This window comes from Artibeus jamaicensis, unplaced genomic scaffold (genome assembly GCF_021234435.1).
Source record: "Artibeus jamaicensis isolate MK-2021 breed Jamaican fruit bat unplaced genomic scaffold, CSHL_Jam_final contig_685, whole genome shotgun sequence".
In the NCBI taxonomy this organism is placed as follows: Eukaryota; Metazoa; Chordata; class Mammalia; order Chiroptera; family Phyllostomidae; genus Artibeus; species Artibeus jamaicensis.
In genome coordinates, this window is record NW_026521924.1 from 20911265 (window position 1) to 20933509 (window position 22245).

Consider the following 22245-nt stretch of genomic DNA (forward strand, 5'->3'; position numbering starts at 1 on the left):
AGAGACTTCGTTGTGTCTGTGAGTATTCAGAACCGAGTTTGGTGCTTTACTCTTCCTGCTGTCACAGCTCCCATGACCTCAGGGTGAAAGGCCCCCAGAGGGGTCATGCTCCTCCACGTAGGTGCTGTGCATTTTGCCTCCTTTGTAAAGTCGGGGGTCAGAGGCACTGAGGAAAGGCTAGTGAATCGATTGCACGATTTAGTCAACCGTGGTTCAACGAATGCCCTCTGTGTAGTGAATTACATGTCGTGTGTGTGTGTGTGTGTGTGTGTGTGTGGTCATCACAGCTGTTAAAAGTACAGCTTGGCTCCTTGGCCATCAGTGGGTGGGGTAGAGTGAAAAAATGAGGCCTGTAAGTGCTTTCCTTCAGAAGTGCCACAAGCCACTTGCCTGGCTGTGTTCAATGTCTTGTATTTTATTGTTATTCACTGTCTTCATCTGTAGCATTGAACTAAAACAGTGTGGCACTTAAAATGTTTGTTATGTGAATGCATTTAGGAAAAAAAGCCATGCAGTTTGAAAAGTACTCCAATTTTATTATCTGGCTTATTATAAATAAAATAATTTAGCGGAAAATAGTAATGGTGCTTGGCAGTTAATAGATGCTCAGTAAAGATTTGTGGAAGGAAAGAAGGAGGGAAGGATCTAGAGAATCAGACCAAAAGTCCCAATATCAGCTTTGCTTAACGTCAGATTACCTAGCATTCTCTGTTATTTTCGGGAGTCCAAATTCACCCGTATGTCAGTCACCCACCCCTTGGTGGACAAGGCTTGGAGCAGGGCTGTGGCTGGTGCAAAGACCCGCCGCCAGCCAGTATTCCCGTGTAGTAGAAGGTTGAGACTGTGCAGTAGCAATTAGAACCATGTGATGAGAGTTTCCATGGGAAAGCAAGGAAGTAGTTCAAGGTGGCCCACTTGTCATGGAGGGAAGCATGAGGAAGGGCTTCCAAGGGAAGTGTTTAATCAGCTGAGAGTAAGGGCCAGGCAGCACTCAGGACGCCGGGAAGGAGAAGAAGGACATTTCCAGGGGCGCCAGCGTCGGGAACAGGAGCCTGGAGGTCGGGGAGTCTGGGGCACGTGGAGGGGAGGGTGGGTTTAGGCAGGAAGTAGTCACGTTCTTACCTGTCACTGGAAGAAATTAATTTAGGAGGATTTTTGTGTTTTTACAGCCCCCTCCAGCACAGTCGATGGTTCAAGCGTTGGAGTTACTCTATGCCCTGGGAGGTATGCCTTTCTCTTATTTTGCATTCTCTGATCTCTTTACTGATGAGTGATGTTCGCTAGGTCATACTCGCTTCAGGGCTCGTAGTCTCTTCAGGCATGGAGTTGGTTCCCCCTGATAACAGTATGTGAAGCCTACTCATGAATTCGTGAAGCACGTCAGGACATCGGAAGTAGTAATAACCATCACCAGAGCCACCCTCCTAAGACATCTGGAAGATTCTCTCCCAGTACTTCAGACGTTACCCCTCCAGGCCTTTTTCTCTGTCCCTCCATCCCGTGCAGAAATTGGTGATTTGGCGTCCTCTAACTCGCCCTCGCTCTGTTCCTGGAGCTCCCTGCGGAGAATTGGGTGGACGTGGTCTGTGGCGTTTGTGAGGCAAGGAAATACTTTGTTACGGAGGAATCTGCGTGGTTTGAGAAATGGGGTTATTTCCCTTCACATAGAGAACTTCTTGCCTAAATTCACCCCCTCAAGAAGTACATGTTTTTTCTGTGAATAGTGTGCCCTACATGAATACAATATTCATTTTGGTATTAGGTTTTAGGGGAGGTTTTGTCTTTGAAGGGTTTTTTTTTTTTTTGCTTTTAACATATTTATTGAGGTGTAACTCATCCATTTAAAATGTCTAATTCCATGGTTTTTAGTGTATTCACAGGGTTGTGCAACCGTCACCACGAGTTTTGAATATTTAGAACGTTTTTATCACCTGTGCCCATCAGCACGCACCCTTCCTCCCTCTCCCCCCCACCTCCTGGCCCGTAGGCCTGCGGCTTCTGGACATTTCACGCAGATGGAACCGTACGGCATGCGATCTTTAGGAATGGGCTTCTTTCATTCAGCATGGCATTTTCAAGATTCATCTGTGTTGTGCCACATGTTAATGCTTCATTTCTTTTTATTGCTGAGTAAATAACTTATTGTGTGGATATGCCGCGTATTATTCTTACCCATTTGTGAGTTGATGGCCTTTTGGGTTGGTTTCCTCATTTCGGCTAATGTCCACAATGCTGCGGTAAAACATTCATTGCAGGTTTTTGGTGGACATTCCCACCAGCAGGGTGTGGATGTTTCCAGTTTCTCCACAAGTTGCTAATGCTTGTTATTGTCTGTCTTTTGTACTGTGGCCATCCTAGTGGATAGGACAGGGTATCTTGTGGTTTCGATTTGTGTTTTCCTAATGACTAGTGGTGTTGAGCACCTGTTCACGTTCTTATGGGCTACTTGTGTATCTTCTTTGGAGAAATATCTATTTAAATCTTTTGCCCATTTTTAATTTGGGGGTATTGTCCTTTTATTATTGAGCTGGAGGAGAGGATATAGAATATATATAAAGAATATACATATTCTTTATATATATTGTGTGCGCATGTTTCTCTTCGGGTCTGTGATTTGTAAATATTTCTCCCATTCTGTGGGTTGGCTTTTCACTTTTCCGATGGTACCATTTGCCATACAGAAGTTTTAAGTAGTTCAGTTTATCTATTTTTTAAGAAAACATTGCCTGTCTCCCAAGCATGAGGATTTTATCCCTACATTTTCTTTGAAGACTTTTGGTAGTTTCAGCTGTTTGCATTAATAGGTTTATGATCCATTTTGAGTTAATTTTTTTTGTGTGGGGTGAGGTAGGAGCCAATCTTCACTCGTTATATTCATGATGCCTCCCTGCAAGTAACTGGAACAGCCAATTACTGATTTCAGCCGCCCCCCCCATGGGTCTGCGTCAAGAGTGAGCCTGTGCGGGAGGAGGCCCCCACTTCCCGTTCGCGAGGGTTTAACAGGAACTTGAAAGCAGGCCTCCCTGGGATGTTCTGTAATGTGGACGGGACAGTGAGGGCTGCATAGACGTTTTTGATTTGGACTGACTTTCCTTCATTCAGAAGGACATTTAAAATGTTTTTTGTTCCTTCTCCTCCCTAAATTAGCTGGAAGAGGCAGAGGCACACACCCAAGTTAGTTTAGTTTCAAGCTGAACTATCACCTTTAAAGAGAGGGTTATATGGGAACAGCAGAGAAGCGACCTTTTCTGTCTTAACTCTGAGCTCAGAAGCAGTTGTTCTAATGCCACATCTTGGGAATAGTCTGCACCACAGTAAAAACGATCGTCTGCATCGTGAGAATTCAGTTTCCAGATGTTGGCCGGCGGTGAAGAGGCGAGGAGGGGTGTGGGGAATTGAAGGAGTCCGCCCGGCCCAGTGGTGCTGGCACCCGAGAGAGACCTGGGCAGGTGCTTAGATTCACAGGCACAGCCTTGTAACTGCTCCCACGATAAGAGAACAGGGCACGTGGGCCGTCGTCCTGGAACGACTACCACGGGGCAGGGAAGATCCGGAGGCAACAGAGGGAGCAGCCGGAGAGAGGGGCCCTGGGAAGCGGGTCCCCAAGGAGCTGCGGTCTGCAGAGGCGAAGGCTGCCGCAGACCCTCAGGAGGGGCCTTTGTGTTCACAGCGTGTGGTGTCGGGCCCTTGGGAAGGCAGCCAGCCTGTGGGGAGTGGTGAGGCTGCTGCACGTGGGGAGGGCGTGGGAGCAGGAGGAGGCCTCGAGACTGTTTCCTTATAATGAAGTCCTTGAATAGGAGCCATTAGAGGTGTCCGTTTTTAAAATTAAACATTCAAGAGCTCAAAGGAGGTCTTTTTTTTTTTTAACGCAACGGTTCTCTGGTGTCAGAGCAAGTTTGGTGGGGCGTGACTCACCTTTTGGTGCCTTTTCCAGCATTCGTCATCTTCTGTTCTCCCAGCGACTGGACGTCCTTTGACACAGTGGCGCACGCCCTCCAACAGCTCTCGTTCTCTTGGCAGGTCTGGACAAAGACTGCCGCCTAACCGAGCCGCTTGGCATGAGGATAGCGGAGTTTCCTCTGAATCCCATGTTTGCGAAAATGCTGCTGGAGTCAGGTGGGTGGAGGTGGCAGTTGTCACTGATTTTATTTGGACCGTCAGGGAGCTATTTCCCTGCATTCTGGGCGCCCTGGGGAAGAGAATACAGGATACGGGGTCCGGCACAAATAACGCCCCTGTGGTAATCGGTGCCAGATCTTTGATCAAGCCTGTAGTTCTGTAACGTAACACTACCACAGTCAAGCACACCATATGGCATTTTAGGCGAAAGTTCCAATTGCTGTCCATCTCATGCGAGACACTCATGTACCCCACCAGCCACCCTCAGCGGGATGCTGTGTTCACAGCAGGGAAGGAGCTTTCGCCGAAAGCTCTCGGTTTTCGGCCTGTTGCCAACTTGTGATTCCACGGCAGTCATGAATTCAGTAAAGACTTCTGTTTGTTTCTCACGGGCCGAGCACTGGCACCTTCAGATTTTCTTTTTAAATAGGGACGTTTTTGTTACTGTGGTAAAAAGTACATAACAGAGTTTACCGTTTTAACAGTGTTTTTAAAAGCGTGCCATTCTGGGGGCGTTTTGTACATTCACGTTTTGTTGTGCCATCCCCACTGTTCACCTCCCGGACTTTCTCATCTGTCCAGACTGAAACTGTACCCGTGACACACTCACGTGCGGCCCCCCCGCCCCCTGTGGCCCCCACTCTGCTTCCGTCTCTGGGCTGGCCTCCCCCGGAAGCTCACACAAGTGGAGTCGCACGGCATCTGCCCTTCTGTGGCTGACTCGCTTCACTTGGTGTAGTGCCTTCAAGGTTCATCCGTATTGTTGCTCGCCCGTCATTCGTCTGTTCACAGACACGTGGGAGCGTCCACCTCCCGGCGATCGTGCACGATGCTGCTGTGAGCGTGGTGGACAGACGTCTGTTCCAGTCCCCGGTCCCCCTTCTTTTGGGTGGACACTTAGAGTGCAGTTGCCGGGTCATCTGAGAATTCTATGTTAGATTTTTAGGGGGGATTGCCATGTCCTCCTCCATAGTGGTTACCCCATTTTGTATTCCCACCATCAACGCACGAGGGTTTCAACTTCTCTGATGCCCTTAGATTTCTATGAGAACAATCAAATGACCTCAGGCTTACAGGATTCTAAGTTTCGAGTTGGGGGGAGTGTCGCACACCAGGCAGGGAGCTGTGGGCAGCAGGCCTGGCTGTGCAGTTCGCGGTCACCCTCTGGCGTCCTCGAGGGCTGGCGGCTGCCGACTCTGGGCCCAGGGACTGGCAGCAGTGGCGGTGGCCCGCCGAGCGCTTCCACGGGCTAGTCCTTCCCAGGGCTCTAGTGCGGTGCCATGAGCCCCCCTGGCAGGCAGCCCCCCTCAGAGAAGGGCCAGGAGCAGGGGAACAGCAGAAGGGACACAGCCCACGTGTCCCCTGCCCCTTTCAGGTTTTCTGCCAGGACTCGAGGTGTCCACATAAGCGAGTCCGCAGCGGGCGTGGAGGTGACCCGCCCTCGGTGATGGAGCCAGTGGGGCTCCCCTGCGGCTCCCAGTGTTACAGCGCAGAGTGGCCTAGCAGCTCCTCTCACAGTCCTTCCAGGCCTCCCTCATGGGGGCCGCGTTTAGGACACTCCATCCGGCAGGGTGAAGCGCTTACGTGCTGCAGACCGTAAAAATCAGGTGTGTGCAGGTGTGTCATCTTCGTGTGCAGTGCGGTGCCAGGAGAACGTCAGAGAGCGTCTTCACTTCCCACGGGCGCATTGCATGTCTGAACTCAGACACACTTTCTGTTTCACAGGAAATTTTGGCTGTTCTCAGGAAATTCTCAGCATTGCAGCCATGATGCAGATCCAGAACGTCTTCGTGGTCCCCTCGAACCAGAAGTCTCAGGCAGTAAGTCCCCGTCCCGCGGAGCCGTTCCCGCCAGGCCCTTCACCCCGGGCCTTCTCGCCAGAGCGACTGGGAGGTGCCCAGTGGCGCAAACACCTGCCTGCACGTGAGGCTCGCTGTGCGCCCGGCGTCGTCCCGTGCGCTTCCCGTGCTTCTCGTGCTTCCTGGCCACCGTGAACCGGGAGGCAGATCTGTGTTAGAGGTGGGGGCACAGGACAGTTAGGTGACTCGCCCACCCCTGGCTGCGCAGCCGTGGTGGAGTTGCCTTTCACAGTCCGGAGTTCTAAGTCCTAACCACTGTCCCGCTGACTTTCCTGTAGGGACGCGTCCTTGAGGCATCTTGGGGGGCAGCAGAGTGGGCACGTTAGTGACTAAGGAGTCGGGGCCCGGGTCCACCAGGCTGATCCTGGCTGTGTTGGCATCGAGCCAGGGGGTGACCAGGCCCTGCCGGAGCCCAGGCGTCCGTGACGACAGGAGGAGTGAATGCTGGAAAGACGGTGAAGGAAAAGTTAGGGTGCTGACGGGCACCACGAGGGAGGTCTCCTGACGGGGCAGGTCATGGACAGGTTCCCGGGCGGGTCTGGGAGTCCGAGCGCAGCCTCGCGCACTGAGGGGCGGACTGCAGGTGTGCGGTCGGGAGGAGAGAGCCTCGCCTGTGGACCCTCGTCCTCTCCCGACAGCTGTGCGACCGGGCGCTTCCCTGCCTCCGCGCCCGGCCGTGACGTCTGTCTTCTCTGTTTCCTGTTTGCTTGTTTGGTTGCTTCTCTGTTGGCCTCTTTCGCAGTCCCACCCGAGGGCAGGCAAACTCCCTTTCGGGGCGAAGACACAGAAGCTCTCAGTGTGTCTGGAATTGCACCCTGTCCCTTCTCCCCTTCCCACCCTCATCCCCTGCTTCATTTTTTTCTTCTAGCACTTCTTGCAACCTAGTATACTAAATAATTTGCTTATTTATCTTGTCTATTGCATTCTTCCCACCACTGTTGTTACTGTTACATTCCCAGTCCGTAGAACAGTGGCTGGCCTATAGTAGGTGCTCAGTAATACCTGTTACTGAGCGAATGGAAGGAAGAAGGAAGATTAATTCTGTGGGATCGGATGCAAGGAGAAAGTTCTGAAGTTAAGAAGTGTATGTGTGTGCTTGTGTTTGTGTTGTAGGGGCTGCTCCTTAAATCCATGGGAACAGAAGGCATTGTGCAGGGTGAGGGTGAGGTCCGAGTGGGAGCCCGGGGACAGAGAACGTTCCCCAGGCACCAGACGGGCTGTCTCCCCGAGCTTCCGTTCTGGGGGCGCGGGGAGGAGTTCCTGACTGGAGGGGGAGGACAGGCCAGAACACCAGCCCGTATCTAACAGCCGTGCCGGTCAGGCACTGTGTCCTGGGGCACCCGAACCCCACAGTGATCCCGACAGTCAGCCCAACACCCAGTTTTACACATAAGGACGTGGAGGCCGAGCAGGAGGAAGTGACCAGTCCCAGGTCTCTCAGGAAGCAGTGGAGCTGGAACGATGCACCCGGTCGCCCCGGCTCCACGAGCCGTTCCTTGTGCCACGTACCCCCCGGGACGAGAGGCTCGCCGGGGTCGGCTCCCGCACGTTGCTTGTTTCTCTCCAGATTCGAGTGCACCGAAAGTTTGCCGTGGAGGAAGGCGATCATCTCACTATGCTCAACGTGTATGAAGCGTTTATCAAGGTAAGGGCAGCCGTCGCCCGAAAGGTCCCCTCTACACACCGGTCCACCCTGGGCGCCAGGCTTCCAGAAGTTCAGTCCATAGAGGAACGGCCGAGACAGCTCTTTCAGGTGTCTGTTAGATTATTGCCAACATTTCTTCTTATTTTTCCAAAGGTCTTATTTATTTAATTTTAAAGAATGGGGAAGGGAGGGAGAAAGAGAAGGAGGGAAACAGTCATCGGTTGCCTCTCACACACCCCCAGCCGGGGTCCTGGCCCACAGCCCAGGCATGTGTCCTGACTGGGAATTGAACCAGTGACCTTTTGGTTTGTGGGATGATGCCCACCCCACTGAGCCACACCAGTCAGGGCTACTGCCAGTATTTCTAGTCCGTGGGTTGGCTCCTGTCTGAAGCTGTGGTGCAGATGTGCCTGGAGGAACGAACACAGGAGTTGTTTCTGGCTCCTTCCTGCCCGGAGACGTGGTACTTACAGCGGCTGCTGGCTCGGCCCCCGGCCCCGCCCCTCCCTCTGTCTCACCCACCCAGTGTTGCTGGGCAGTTCTGTCCAGCATTTGAGTAGGAGGTTCTGTTACATTTTCTGCAAATGCATGAGGCCATGCCTGCAGTTAGCCTCAGGCGATGTTAATTTGCAGTGTTCTTAGTACTCGGTAAAACTAAGAGCGAATAAGACAGCTTCAAGTTCTCACTAAATCAGAAGACGATGCAGAACAATGAAAATAGAAATCTCTGTAAGGAGAGGCCATGAGAGGGGGAAATGAGAGACTTTGGATTTTCAGTATCTTGTATTCATTTTTTAAGTACTTTTTTAGAAGAGGAGAAAGACTAACTTTTTGTTTTATCAGAGATGTGAGTGGGTCTGTTTCAGTCAGTGAACAGTCTTCAGGAAAACTCCACCTCCTACTGGGAGTATTAATTAAGGATGAGGCCGGTGGGAATTTGCTCGTGTGTGCAGGGTATCATCTCCGGCCCAGAGCCCCCCCCCCCCCCCCCCAGTGGACTGCAGGTGCGGCCTCCACTGCTCGTTCTGCGGTTGCCTTCTGAGAAAGGCCTCTGCCACTTACGTTTTCTCATTGAAGACGCTGGCCTGCCTGGCTTAGACTGGTTTCCGAGGTACCTTCCCACAGCAGTACGTAACCCAAGGCATAATGATCGTACTTAAGAATCTAGAACAAAATGAAGAAGTGTTGACAGAATCATAGTCTGGGGCTAAATAATAGTAATTTGGAAATTGTTTCTAAATTGTCCAGTGTCATATTGTTGCCTGTAGTCGAATGAAGTGATGAACTCAAGCCAAGGAAGGAAAGTTTGTTTACAAAGCAGCACAGGGGAGTGATTCTGTTTGGGACTGTGCCAGTCACTAGGAAGGCACTTGATTGTCGTCAAGATTGACAGCTCTGCTTGTCGTTGAACTCTCACTTGCCCCTAAGGCAGAGGCTGAGGTCAAAGAGCAGCCAGAGGGCGAGCACTTGGCACCTCTCTCAACACGTTAGAGAGACAGACGGGCCAGAAAGGGCCGCTCGCCCTCTGGAGATCTCGCCTCCCAGTCGGCAAGCGCAGGGACTTAGGCACCTCTCACGCTTTTCTCACGCTCCTGCCCGGTTCCCCCCCGCAGCACAGCAAGAACTCGCAGTGGTGTCAGGAGCACTTCCTCAATTACAAGGGGCTGGTCAGAGCTGCCACGGTACGAGAGCAACTGAAGAAGCTCCTCGTCAAGTTCCAGGTGCCCAAGAAATCGAGTGAAGGTGAGAGTCAGCTGCCGCTGCTGGTGGCGTCCTCGTCTGCTCTGTGCGGTTGCAGGTTAGAGTTCTCCTGCTGGTGCTCGATGTGAGGCCGAGAGTGGGTGTCCTTTGTACCCATGTCAACGAAAGCTGCGTGTAAAAAGCGTATTTTTTCCATCGGGGTTCATTTTCATCTCCAAGGGCAGTTCTTGTTAAATACACTTCCATAAGCCCTGACCACTCGTAAGAGTCCTGACCCTTCAGACTGTTGAACATCACGTGGTTCAGTCTCCCACGTAGGCCTTATAAGGAAAGTCACTTTTGAGTGGATAGCACTCACGGCTGTGCATATAGATCACACTTCACGTTCAGATACAGGCATTATTACAGCAAGTGCTGTGGGCTTCAGCTGGGCCGGCAGCAGGGCCAGACCGATGTGCCCTGTGAGGCACGTGTCTGCCTCCAGCCGTGACAGTGACGACCGTGAACTGAGGACACGCTGGGTCCCACCGAGGCGGGGCCTCTACAGTTACCGTCTCTGCCTGCCACTCTGTGAGGTGGAGGGAGTGTTCCCGTGTTTGACAGATGAGTTGTCAGAGCCCCAGGGAGGGGTCAGCTCAGGACAAGACAGCGGGTCACAGCAGAGCACGGTCCGTGCGTGCGGCTCAGGACCTGCGCTTTTCCGGAGGTGGCTCCTTTGCTGGTTCGTTCAGCAGTCGTCTTCTGAACACCCACTGTGTGCTAGGCATTCAGGTGTGCCCCCAGTTCCCCAGTACTCGCGTGCAGTAGGCCAGCAGTGTTCTAGTGTGAGCATTAAATTCCTTTAATTCTTTTAATGCTCACAGCAGTCTGGTGAAATATGTAGCTGTTGCCCCATTTATAGGTGAAAATAATGAGGCCCAGCGGTGATGAGAGCCGTGCTGACGGTCACACAGTGAGTGTGGTGGAATCAGAGCTTGAACCCAGGCAGTTGGATTTCAGTCTTGTTTTGCCTTTACAACTAAGAACAAGTGCTTACAGGGAGACAAAGACGTGGTTCCCACCCCAGGAAATGGTGCAGGTGCAGGGAGAGTCACACAGGTACCCAGACTCCTGCCGTATCTGACTGCCAGCCCTCTGAGCAGTTACAAGAGTGGACGCCTGTGTGACTGTGGCAGACAACAGGGGCAGCGGGTGAGGCGGGGTGGGGATGCAGGGAAGAAGGCGTCCGGGGTGGGAGCTGGCCTGGGAGGTCTCGCAGCAGGCCTGGGTGGTGGCAGAAGTCCAGCTGAGGGACCTGATTGAATCAGAAAATGGTAGCAAGGGGCACGCCAGGCAGGGAGGCCTGTGGAGACCGGTGGTTGGAGTGAGGGGCACATTAGATGCTCAGAGAATATCGATGGCTGAATACCAGGGAGGCGAGAGTTGCAACCTGGGGGACCAGGCAAAGCTGGTGTCACTGCTGGAACAGGAGCCTCAGGAGGGCAGCGGTTTGGGGAGTGGCTGAGTGCCTGTCACCTCGCGGAGACACGGCAGTCTTCTAGACCAGCCTTTCTTAGCCCGTTTTCACTATCAACCCCTTGCCCCGGAGAAAACTCACATCAAATTCTTCCTAATGAGAGACATTAAATACTAGGAAATAAGGTTTTGTAAGGTAGGGTTGAATTTTGGGGGGGCCTCAACTACTGTAATACCTAAGATTCCTTCCCACCTCGCCCCCCAAGAACCATTTCTCACCCCTTTTGTTCTATGTGGAAATTTCTCATGAGCAGTTGGAAAGAAGGGACTGGATCTTGGATCGGACTGTGGTTAGAGGTGGAGATTTGAGAGCCATCAATTCCGTGCCAAAAGGAAGCGCAGGGGTAACTGTGCAGTAAAGAAGGGTGGTGCCTTTTTGCCAAAACATTGCTGGTAAGGATGCAGCGAAACTCACAACCTCATACGTTCATGGTTTTGTAGATTTTACCTTTGGAAACTGACTTATCAACAAACTATATTTCATGGAATCTAAAACACCATTATGAATAAGCCAGGCCATTATTTTATGTACCGACTAAGAAAAAAAGAAACTGCTGCCAATTATAATTATAAAATGCTGTTCTGGGTTCAGTGAGGGAGAGTGTAGAAAAGAGTGAGTCTCAGATTTGATGAAATATGGGGTGTCATAAGCCGTATAAATGACACTGTCTGTTTGCACACTAATTTGGAGTGTGTCCTGTGGGAATCATCTAATCGGGAGCCTTTCCCCTTGGAAGATGTTTACTCTAGCAATACAGACACCAATTAAAATGGGACATTTGAAATTTTTAAAGAATTGCACAGTGTAGCTGTAGCCACAGAAATAGTGTAGCATCAGTGTCCCAGGTTGTGTCTTAGGGAAGGAACGTCATTCCCACAGTTGCTGTCCCAGGAAGGAGTTCCTGAGGTCACAGGCCAGCCAGCAGAGTGTTCTCCTAGGTTCTGGTGCCCAGCGTTGGCCTGGGCATCTGTGGCCCAGGGGGATTGGGGCTCCAAGTTGAAGGACAGTCCAGCACATTTCCCTCAGCAGCCTTTGCAGGAGGGCAGGGACACCTGCTTGGGTGGGGCCGGGGAGACGGTGCGAGGGGGCTCGAAGCAGCCAGGGGTGCGACCTCGCAGCACGGGCCTGGGCACACACAGCATACGGCCGGCGAGGGCCTCACCCAGCGTTCTGTTGGCTGCCTTGCAGGCGATCCAGATCCGGTTCTGAGGTGCATCGTTTCGGGATTCTTTGCAAATGCGGCGAGGTTTCATTCTACCGGAGCTTACAGGTAACGTGGTGCTTGGTGAAGTCATTTGTTAAAGGACAAATCTTAAAAATGATCCAAACCTCATAGAAAGCTGATGTGCAGGAGAAGGAAATTAAATTGAAGAGTTTTCCCTTGTCCATGTGGTGCCTCTGTCTGAAGCTGAGTTTGGCTATGTAGTTTTAAGCGAAGTATCTTAACTCTGTGGAAGTGACTCTCAGGTACTCAGCCCGCCCACGTGCTGCAGGAGACAAAATGTACATGTCAGGAGGCTGGCAGTATCTCCATTCTAGCAATAGGATCGCTGGACTAGAAGGAGCCCTTAAAGGTGCTCTTCCCTGGACTAGTCGCTTTTGTCCCTGGGTAGCTCACGCGTTTTTGGAGAACTGCAGGATTGAAGCCACCGCCTACCCTGTACGTTGTGGCCACATTGGGTGGCGTTGGGTGTTGGCCAGTGTTTCTTTGTGCGCGCAACCTGCCTCCCACTGCAGATTGCAGCCTCTTTCATTTTCCGCACAGAGGAGATCGCTGCTGGTGGGTGCCCTCCTAATACCGTTTGGTATATTAAAGTATATACAAGCCGACACATGGCTTAGCTTTCTTTACTCCATCCTAAATCACTCCAGTTCTTTGAATCGTTCCTGTTAGTCTGTCTTTTCTCGCAGCCCAGTCCAGTCTCATGGCTTCCTGCAGCCTGGGAAGTGCAGTGACCCTGTGATCTGCCTAGTGAGGGAGCAGCCCGGCGGCTTTCCCCCAGCCCTTCTCTGGATGTCCTTCACAGGGTGTTTTGTCACTAGCCTTTTCTGCTCAGAAGATACTACAGTCCTGTCCCCGTGCGGTCAGCCGTGTTGTCCCAGACACGGGGCTTTGTTAACGAGGCCAGGGTCGGCTTCAGGTTTTTTGTTTGGTTTCTTTGGCAGCCAGGTGTCTCAGTAGACGGGACCGTCAAGCCGACTGAGCCTCGGTATAGCCTGTGCACTTATCTCCAGGACTCCCGTGTGTCACTCCGGGCCGAGTGCTCCGGCCTTCGGTGTCGGGTCTGCTGCCCGTCACACCAGCTCGCCTCCCAGCCCCGTGCTGCCCGTGACTGAGGCGGCGGCTCCGGGGGCCTGGCGTCCTCTCCAGGGAGTGCCGTTACCGTGTTGTCCCTTTGGTGGCCCCACTGTCCTCAACAGTACGAATTCACAGTTTCTACTGGCCTTTGGAAAAGTTCTTTCTCCAGGGCCCACGACAAAAATGTGGGCCATATACACAAGAGGCCTCGCAGTCGGGGAGCCCCTTTAGGATGGAGCTCACTGTCGGTCAGCCCAGGGCCCCCGGGTGCTGTCTGCACTGCAGACACGCACGTCCCTGGCACCCGCAGAAGCTGTAATTGTGGTTTGGGCAGTCTACTTCAGACAAATTATTTTGTTTTACAAGGACTGTCCGTGACGACCATGAGCTGCACATCCACCCGGCCTCAGTCCTCTATGCGGAGAAGCCGCCTCGCTGGTAAGCCACGCCCCTGCTCCTTAGCCTTGTAGCTGCGCGGAAGGAAAGGCCTAGTTCTTGTTTGTGTCAAGGTCCCTGTTGCCTGGCACAGGTGCCCAGCATGTGTTTGTTGACTGTAATGTTGGGCTGTTCATAGAAATTCTGCTGTATCAGAGCTCTCCTTGGGCACATGGTGCTCACTCAGCCATTCAGCAAACGTTCAGTTTTGCCCTTGGACCAGATACTTAACCCTGCACAGCTGTGTGGAGATGAATTCAGGTCCCAGAGAATTCATCGTGTGGATGGAGAGACAGGCACCAACAGATGCGAGCACTTTAGGAGAAAGCGAGCACGCTTTCATGGGGTGCTGTATAAAGGGCCACGTTGGGACCTCAAGGCCAAGGGGAGTCAGGGATGGCTGAGATGTTCTGGAAGGCACGTAGGCCTTAGCACCTCCCCGTGGATGGACACACTCTTACCCACCACTGAGGCCACGAGGCCTAAGTGAGCAGCATCCGTGTGTTTAGCGCAGTGCCTGGCACATAGAATAGATGCCTGTTGAAGGTGAAGGGGAAAAACGCATCATTTCTGATTGTTGTGATTCTTGTTTCTCATCACAAGGAAATGACCTCGTGCTTCCTCTTGTTCCAGGGTTATCTACAATGAAGTCATACAAACCTCCAAGTATTACATGAGAGACGTGACCGCTATCGAGTCCGCCTGGCTGCTGGAGCTGGCTCCGCACTTCTACCAACAAGGAACGGTAGGCGTGAGCAGTCTGCCCCCAAAACTTCCTGTTAACCCGCCTTTCTAGGTACACACTTATTCTCCGGGTCAGTGCCTGCAGTTGTCCCCCAGTAGCTCATAGGGGACATGGCCACTACCACGTCCCCAGACCATTCTGGGTAAACGCTCTCTACCACTTGCTCATAGTGAAGTGCATTTAAAAATAACACATGAAACAAAAAAGAGAATGCATCTTCAGCTCTTCGTTTCATCCTCCGCTCTTCTACGTTATCGCCAAAAGAAAATCCTGTCACACTGTGGATCGCGCTCACAAGGCGTGGCACAAGTGTTCTCTGACGAGGGTCGCCTCGAGGGACCGTAAGGAGGTGTGCCAGTTACACCCCGGGGATCAGCCTGGTGCTGGCTGACGCTGAGCACGGGCACTGCTGTGGGTTTATCCTCTTCCTCCAGGCAGGCTTCCTGGGACTCTGAGGGTGTGAGGCTTCTAGAACAGGTCATAGTTTCCTGTTCTTCATTTCTACAAGAAAATGGCTCGTTCACTGCCCACACACACAAAAGTCACAGCTTTTTCTAGGAAGATTTCTAATCGAGAGGTAATTATATTGGAAGGCTGGCGTGAAAACAGGTAAATGAGAGTTCACAAACTGTCTGGCTAAAGAGAGCCCAGAGACTTGTTCTGTCCCGCACTATGTTTTTAACTGACCTGTTAGTCCCGTCACGTTCAGTGAGTCACTGCTGCGGTTAGGTTGAAGTCTGCCGTTTTGCTGTTTGTTTCCTATTTGTCCAGTTTACTCTGTTCCTTGTTTAGTGCCTGCTTTTGAGTTAGTCAGATTATTTAGTGTTCCGTATTGTCTATTCTAATGGCCATTTATGCTCCTTGGTTTTTTGGTGGCTTAGGGGTTATATATGCATCCTCCCTGCATCACAGTCGACCTCGAACTAGTATCACACTGTTTAGCTGACAGTGTAAGAAGCTTAGATATTTGACTTCCCCAGCTTGTTCTTTGTGTTCTTGTTGTCGGATATTTTATTTCTACGATGTTATTGTGTGTTATTTCTCCATATGGCTTGTTTCTGTGTATTGTCATATACGTTAGCTTTTTCTACATATTTTATTTTTAAATGTTGTGTTTTATTTCTACATATATTTTAGTTCTAGATATATTTTATCCTTTGTGTTTTAAACAGTTGCCTTTTAAATGAAGAAACAAGAAAAAGAAAGTATTTTGTGTCCCCCACATGTTCACCATCTTGGTCACCCCCACGCTATTGCACAGATCGGGTGTCTCCAGTCTCGTCCCTAAAGAGCTCCCTCTAGTGCACGTTTTGTTTGGTGCACGCCCGCTGGTGAGACGCTTTCCGCATTCGTGTGTCTGAGCATTTTTGTTTTATCTTTACTTTTGAAAGATATTTTTCTGGATACAGATTTGTAGGGTGCATGTCTGTTTAGTTTTTTTCACTCAGCGCTTTAATGACGACACAGCTTGTTTAAGTCATTGCTGTCTGTCTGAGTTGTGTCTGTGAGAAGCCAGTCATTTTCATCATTGCTCCTCTGTGTGTCTTTGTTCTCTTGTCACTGCTTTCAAGTGTTTCCTTCACCTTCATGTTTTCAGCAGGTTGACCTGTTCTGTGCTTTTCTTTGTGTTTTTCCTGTGCGGGGTTCATTGAGCTAATTGGATCTGTGGGCTGATGTTTCATTTTTATCGAATTTGGGAAATTTGATATTATTATGCCTTAAAATATCTTTTCTGCCTCATTAACTGTGTGCCAGGGTTCTGGAACTCCAGTCACGTACATTCCAGAGCACTTGTCACTGTCCTGCGTGTTTGGAGGCTCTGATGTTTTTTTTAATCCTTCAGTTTGGAGAGTTTTTCTTCCCTGTACTCAGGGAGGTTCACTGGCCAGTTCTTCTACAGTGTCCGGCCTGCTGTTAAGCCCATCCAAAGAATATTTCATTTTGTATTTTCTGTTTGCACACTTTCATTTGGTTCTTCTTTAATTTTTTATTTCTATGTTTAGAGTCTCTCTGTATTCACTCATTATGTCCGTCTTTTTCTTTAAATCGTCTAGCGTATTTTACAGGGGTAGCCAGAAGGAGGTCTACAGCTGTGGTTACATTAGACACAGAGTTTATTATTCCTGTTACTTGTATTATTTATCAATTATTATATTGATCCTTATATTATTATTAATTTCCACATGAACTACTGTGAACCTACTTTTGCCCATCCCTGCTTTAAAGGGCTTGTCTACTAATTGAACCTATTGTGCAATTTCTGGTTTACTTTATGTTTTAATGTTTTTTTCCTCCATGTTATGGGTCTCATTTTCCTGCCTCTTTAATATTGTTGTTTATGCCGGACAGTATAAATGCTGTGTCCTGGAGAGTCTGGATTTGATTGTCTTTTTTTTTTTTTTAAGAACGTTGAGCTTTTTCCCAGTAGAAAGTTACTAACGGCAGATTAGTTTCATTTCACTGAGGACTGATTTTAGTCTCTGATGGGGCCAGTCTGAAGTAGCCGCGCTCCTAGGACATGACGACCTGTCTGATGTCTCAGCTGAATGCCCAGCCTGCCCAGCGAGGCCTTTGCACTCTGGGCAGAACCCCGGCGTCTCCAGCACGGCACAGGCCTGCAGACCCCGGACCAGCCCGCAACTCCCTGGGCACTTTTGTCTGCCAGCTGCATCGACCCTGGGCTTGCTCATGGGCAGCTTCGCATTCACCCCACATCGATTTCTGGGTCTGTCCTGCGAGTTCCAGCTGTCTCCGGCCTGCCTCCTCTGCCCAGCAGCACTGTTCTCTGTTCAGGATTTACGTCTGGGTGCCAAGGTCTGGAGAGCCAGGCAGAAACCTGGGACGCATACAGAGCTCACTTGGAGTATTTCCTTTTTCCGAGGGATTTCAGCCCTGTGCTGTCTGTTGCCGGTGCCTGAAAACATTTGCATCAGTATTTCGCCCAGTTTCACAGTCAGTTTCCACAGAAGGGAAAGTCTGAAACCCATAACTTCATCAAGGTTATAACCTCACTGCAGTGTTTTCATCCCCAAATTTGGACGGACTGGTGCATTTAAAAATTGGGAGATTTCACATTAAATGTGGACTTCAGGCTCCTCTTGAAAGAAGTATGAAATCTGCTCGCACCGGGCTGGGGTTCCAGCCCGGCAGCAGCCGGCAGGGACACCAAACGGGCTCCTGCCGGGAACGGCAGCCCAGGCGCCACAGCCTGTCTCCTCACTTCCTCCACCTGTTCAGCTGCTGGGGACGCTGGAGCTGTGACCCTGTGCACAGGGGGGTCTTCTCACCCATCCCCCTCTTGCAGTGGAAAGGGCAGTTGTCTTTTAAACGTCTTGTTATAATATTTAAATCTTATCCAACCAAACAAAGTACATTCACACAGATCCTCATCAGCTGTTGCAGCCGGACATGAGATCAGCGGCAGGGACTGGTAACAGTGCAGAGTGTGTGGTCTCTGCTGTGTCGGCCTGGTGGGAACAACCCTGAGTGGAAGGAAATCTTTTCCTTCAGAACGTCTCAGCTGGAAAGCGCGAGAGAAGCAATCAGAAATGCAAGGTGGCGGTTGAGAAGCATGGCCCAGCTGTGAGGGTGCTCGTTAAAGGGACGAGGGGCAAGCGGCTGGGGAAGGAGGCTCCGAAAGTTGTCTTAGGCTCTTGGAGGAACAGAATGAACCTAAAAGTTGAGTTCTTTTCCCTTCTCAGCTCAGAGTTACAGTGTCTTTCGGTCAAGCCCACAGAGTTACAAGTGAATACATTCCCGCATTTGTCTTTTCTCTCCAAATGTTTGTTTTTCAGCTCATCAGCTCTACTCTGGTTGCTGTGATCAGTTATTTTTAGAGGCCAGGGCCTTGAGGAATCACCTGGTACCCCAACTTCATTGTACAGGCGAGGGCCCTGAAACTCCCTAAGAACCTCAGCCTCCCCTTAACTAAACGGTGCAGAGGTACTTCTGCTACTGACTTGTTAGTCCAAAGCCAACTGATTCCTCCAAGGGCCCTGCAGACCCCGGGGGCCACCCACGTGGGGTGGATGTTCATTTGTTGGACGCAGCGTAGCGCCTCATGAGCACCCAGGGCTCACCGGCCATCCCTGGCTCTCTTTCTGGCACCTCTGGTGACTCCATTACCGTTGTTTTTCAGTGACACTCACGCTGTAAAGAGGCCTGAAATGGTCCAGAGTCAGCTCTGTTTATACTCAACATTCTTCCCAGAAACGAGCACCAAAAATGGTCCCATGGGCATGATGATGTCATCTCCTGTTCCCAAGCGAAGGCTGCAGGGCGTCTAATGTTAGTTCTAAGGGTCACAGCAGGTGAAGTGAGAGGATTCAGAGAGTTCAGCAAGACCACTAGTCGGGGAGGAAAACAGGGTGACCGGTTCAGAGATTTGCCTTTCAGTCCTTAAAGTTTTTTTCCTGATTCTCAGAGGTATCTTTGGAATCTGGGGAAAATCCTCTGAGCTAGAACCTATACCAGTCCTTTCTTGGACATACGCAGTTAGAAAGGGACCTCTTTCAGCTCGTTGACACGCGTGTCCGGTCCACTGGGCCATCTCTCGTCATGCCTGGCGGTGTGTCATCTTCCTTTGCATCCTGCGTTCTCCCAGGGCCTGCAGTTCTCTGCCGGCTGTGGGGGCCACTGCCCCGTGGCCGGGTGGACGTGGGCACTCCGCAGCGGGCGAGTGGCAGGCCCGCCCTGCTGGCCACCGGGGTGGGAACTCCTCGGGTGGAGATCTCGCTGTGTGCCAGGGTGACGCACCTTAGATGTCGGTTGGTTCGTTGTTTATGACCATTAAGGGGGTCCAGGGCCACCTCAGTGAACAGAAGTCATTTGTTAAAAACTCACATTTGTACCCTCTGCCGTGTCACTAGGGGGTATCCTTTTCCTGTGTGTCTTCCCTGCCTGGCACAGGTGCCTGCGTCCGAGACGCCCACTAAAATGATGGACCTCCTCATTTCCACTCCTCAGTCATCCTTAAGGGATTCATGGAAATTTGACATGATGTCCGGCCCGAGCCCTGTCCCTTGAGCTCAGGAGTTCAGCTGTAGTGCCGTGTGCACGGCCCGTGGGCCTGGGCTGAGCCATGGCGGGCTGGGCCTCGGGCTATTGTAGCTTAACCGCAGGCCCATTTCATCTATTGGCCCCTGGCGCCGGTTCCCTGCAGACTCCTTCCCGGGGGGCCCAGCATTTACCCAGAGGGCGTAAACCAGATAGAAACTTGGATCTGGTCATGTGTGTGGAGATTGTGGTGAAGCCTGGTTTCTTTGTCTGACCACCCTCAATTATGATGTTTTCTCTTCTCTTTCAGCACCTGTCCCTAAAAGCCAAACGGGCCAAGGTCCAGGACCAGTGAGCAGAGCTGGGCTGCGGCCACGGGGGCTGCGTGGGACCCTCTTCTCTGTGCTGCTGCTCTAGCTCTGAGTGAGGGACGGCGAGCTGTCCTCGGCTCCCGTGGAACCTTTAGCTGTTTTGACCGGGGCTGCCTCCTGTGTGTTAGCCCCTTCTTCCCACTCCCCTCCGCGTCTGCACTCCTTGCTGGGATTGCGGAGGAGTGTGTGCGGGCAGGCGCCCTGCCACACGGCACCCAGCAGAGCGGGAGTTGGCAGGGCTTTGCTCATTGGTCAGTCGGCAGGCTCACTGGGCCAGCATGCCTCTTCCAACGGGCAGTCTGTCCTGGCCTAGCTTAACGGGGAACGAGGGGGAAAGTTAGCCAGTCCGCCTGCAGCAGCTTGCTGCCCCGAGAGTTTGCTGGGCTGGCCTTGCTTTCCCCGGAGGGGCCACGGCTGTGCGGACCAGCGAGGCCAGCTGGTAGGTGGGAGTAAGTGTGTGTCCACAGAGGGGCGCAACCCGGGAAATACTGTGGATTTCTGCCAGAGTCACCACGGGGCCTGTCTGGCAGCACAGGGTCTCCCCAAACCAAGGGGCTTCTTCTGGTTTCCCTTTTGCCCGAGTCTGTCTGCGGGCAGAAGACTCGCAAGGACGGCTGAGCGACAGAGAGGACTGGTGCGCCGTCGTCTGTTAGCACAGGTTTCCCTGTTTTGCAGGGGCCCAGCCTTCTCTGCCCACAGCATCACCAGCTGACAGCTCCGCCCGTCGGGCCCCCGAGCAGGAACGCACATCAGCGTAGAGGCGCAGAGCCTCTGTAGCTCAGGAACACGCCCTGTACCTCTGTGTTTGACCGTTGCCACATCCGTGGAGAACCGGCGGCCCCCTCAGCGGGCGCTGGTCACGTCGCTGGTCACGTCGCTGCCCGGCTCCTTCGCTCCGGTGTTCGCTCTTCAGCTGTGACCAGTCAGACTTTGTCCCCGTCCTGTTCAGTGACATTTATTTCAAAACCACGTAGCTCGAAATTTATTTTTGTACCGGTCTTAGTTTGTACGTGCCACTTTGGCACCAAATGCATATGTCATTTTTATTTCCATTTTATAAATGTGTTAATAGCAGTGATAACTTGTTAACAATAGCAGACCTTTATACCTAAAGTAAATGTACTCCCTCCCATCCTGGTTCCCAGGGAGGAAGGTGACCCAGCGGGAGGAGCATCAGATTTGAGTGACGGGTGGTAACATGGGTTTCTGCACAGTTGGCACTCTAACACGTGCCTAGATGGCACCCCAGGCCCACTCCGTGCCCCCAAAGCACTGTGATCAGAGTGTTTGGAATTGGACTCCCAGCAGGTTCTGGCGGGGCCACCAATGTCGGTCGGCGGCCCGCTGACAGTTATCCAGACCCCTCCCAAAATGAAGAACATGCAGTAACGGGCACTCCATGGCGCTCACAATTACTCCACATAAAAGACCATCCTCTAGCCTGTTTTTGGTGTGAAAACGTTCCTTCTTTTAATGATGGTAGTTTTAAAAAATGTTTTCCTTGGGAAAATAAAATACTGACAATCTTGCGTCAGTCTCCTTATTAAAAACCAATTCAGCCCTGGCTGGTGTAGCTCAGTGGATTGAGCGCGGGCCTGTGAACCACACGATCACGGTTCGGTTCCCAGTCGGGGCACATGCCTGGGTTGCGGGCCGGTTTCCAGCGGGGGACTCATGAGAGGCAGCCATACATTGATGTTTCTCTCCTTCTCTCCTTCTCTTCCTCTCTAAAGATGAATAAATAAAATATTTTAATAAAAAAAAACCAATTCAAAGCAAAAGCAGTTGTTGGTTGATGAGATCCCCGTGTCTGCGCACCAGTGGGCGGGCGGCTGGGCGGGCTCTGGGCCGGCAGGCAGCACTGGTGCGGAGCATCACCGCCCTGGGAGGGTGCCTCTGCCTCGCCGAGCTCCGGGGTTGCGGGTGGACTTGGGGCAGCAGTGGGACGACCTGTCTGGCAGAACTGGAAGGATTCAGGTTAGCGGATTCAGCCCCGCCTGTCACTGCACCTTCAGAGAAGGCCAGGTATGGCCACTCTCCACCGACTCATCTGGATTCTTCCTTGGCCTCCCAGTTTGTGCTGGAATGGGATGATGGAACTCTGGGATTTCTGTCATTGCAGCTGATAACAGTCGATTAAATTCCCTCAGACTCAGCTGGCCACGCTGGGTGAGTAGCTGGGGTCTGCGTGGCAGGTCTCCTGGGTCCTCACGGTCCTCGCTCCCTCTGTCAAGGTCACATTCTGCTGTCTCCGGTGGATCATGGAGGTGTGACCTGGTGTGGACCTGGGTGATACTGAATTTGTCCAAAGAGGCTGTCCCCTTGCCTGCCCAGGAGACTCCTGAGGCAGCATTCTCCCTGGCCCTGTGGCCTCAGCCCCGCTGGTGGGTTCTGCTGAAGGCAGTGAGTAAGCTGGGCCAGCTGGGAGGTCCAGCAGGGAGTGGGTGTGGTGGTGAGGGGCCCAGGGTGACACCAGACTCATAGCCAGAGGAAAGGCCAGCATGGCTGCTGCCCCAGGCTGATGGGGTGAAACCTTACATCAGGGTCCCCCACCCCCGGG

The 22245-nt window shown here is 51.9% G+C and overlaps 1 protein-coding gene across 1 annotated transcript in view; it reads left to right on the forward strand.

Moving 5' to 3' along the window:
• The window catches only part of DHX35 (DEAH-box helicase 35), a 58179-nt gene extending 36965 nt beyond the window's left edge, over positions 1-21214 (forward strand). Inside the window, exons 14-22 of the mRNA XM_053671288.1 lie at positions 1170-1224; positions 4021-4116; positions 5845-5939; positions 7546-7623; positions 9237-9366; positions 12029-12110; positions 13506-13577; positions 14208-14319; positions 19625-21214. Coding sequence (XP_053527263.1) covers positions 1170-1224; positions 4021-4116; positions 5845-5939; positions 7546-7623; positions 9237-9366; positions 12029-12110; positions 13506-13577; positions 14208-14319; positions 19625-19669 — 765 coding nt within the window. The 3' untranslated portion in view covers positions 19670-21214. The remainder of the gene's footprint in view (positions 1-1169; positions 1225-4020; positions 4117-5844; positions 5940-7545; positions 7624-9236; positions 9367-12028; positions 12111-13505; positions 13578-14207; positions 14320-19624) is intronic.
• Positions 21215-22245: the final 1031 nt, after the last annotated feature.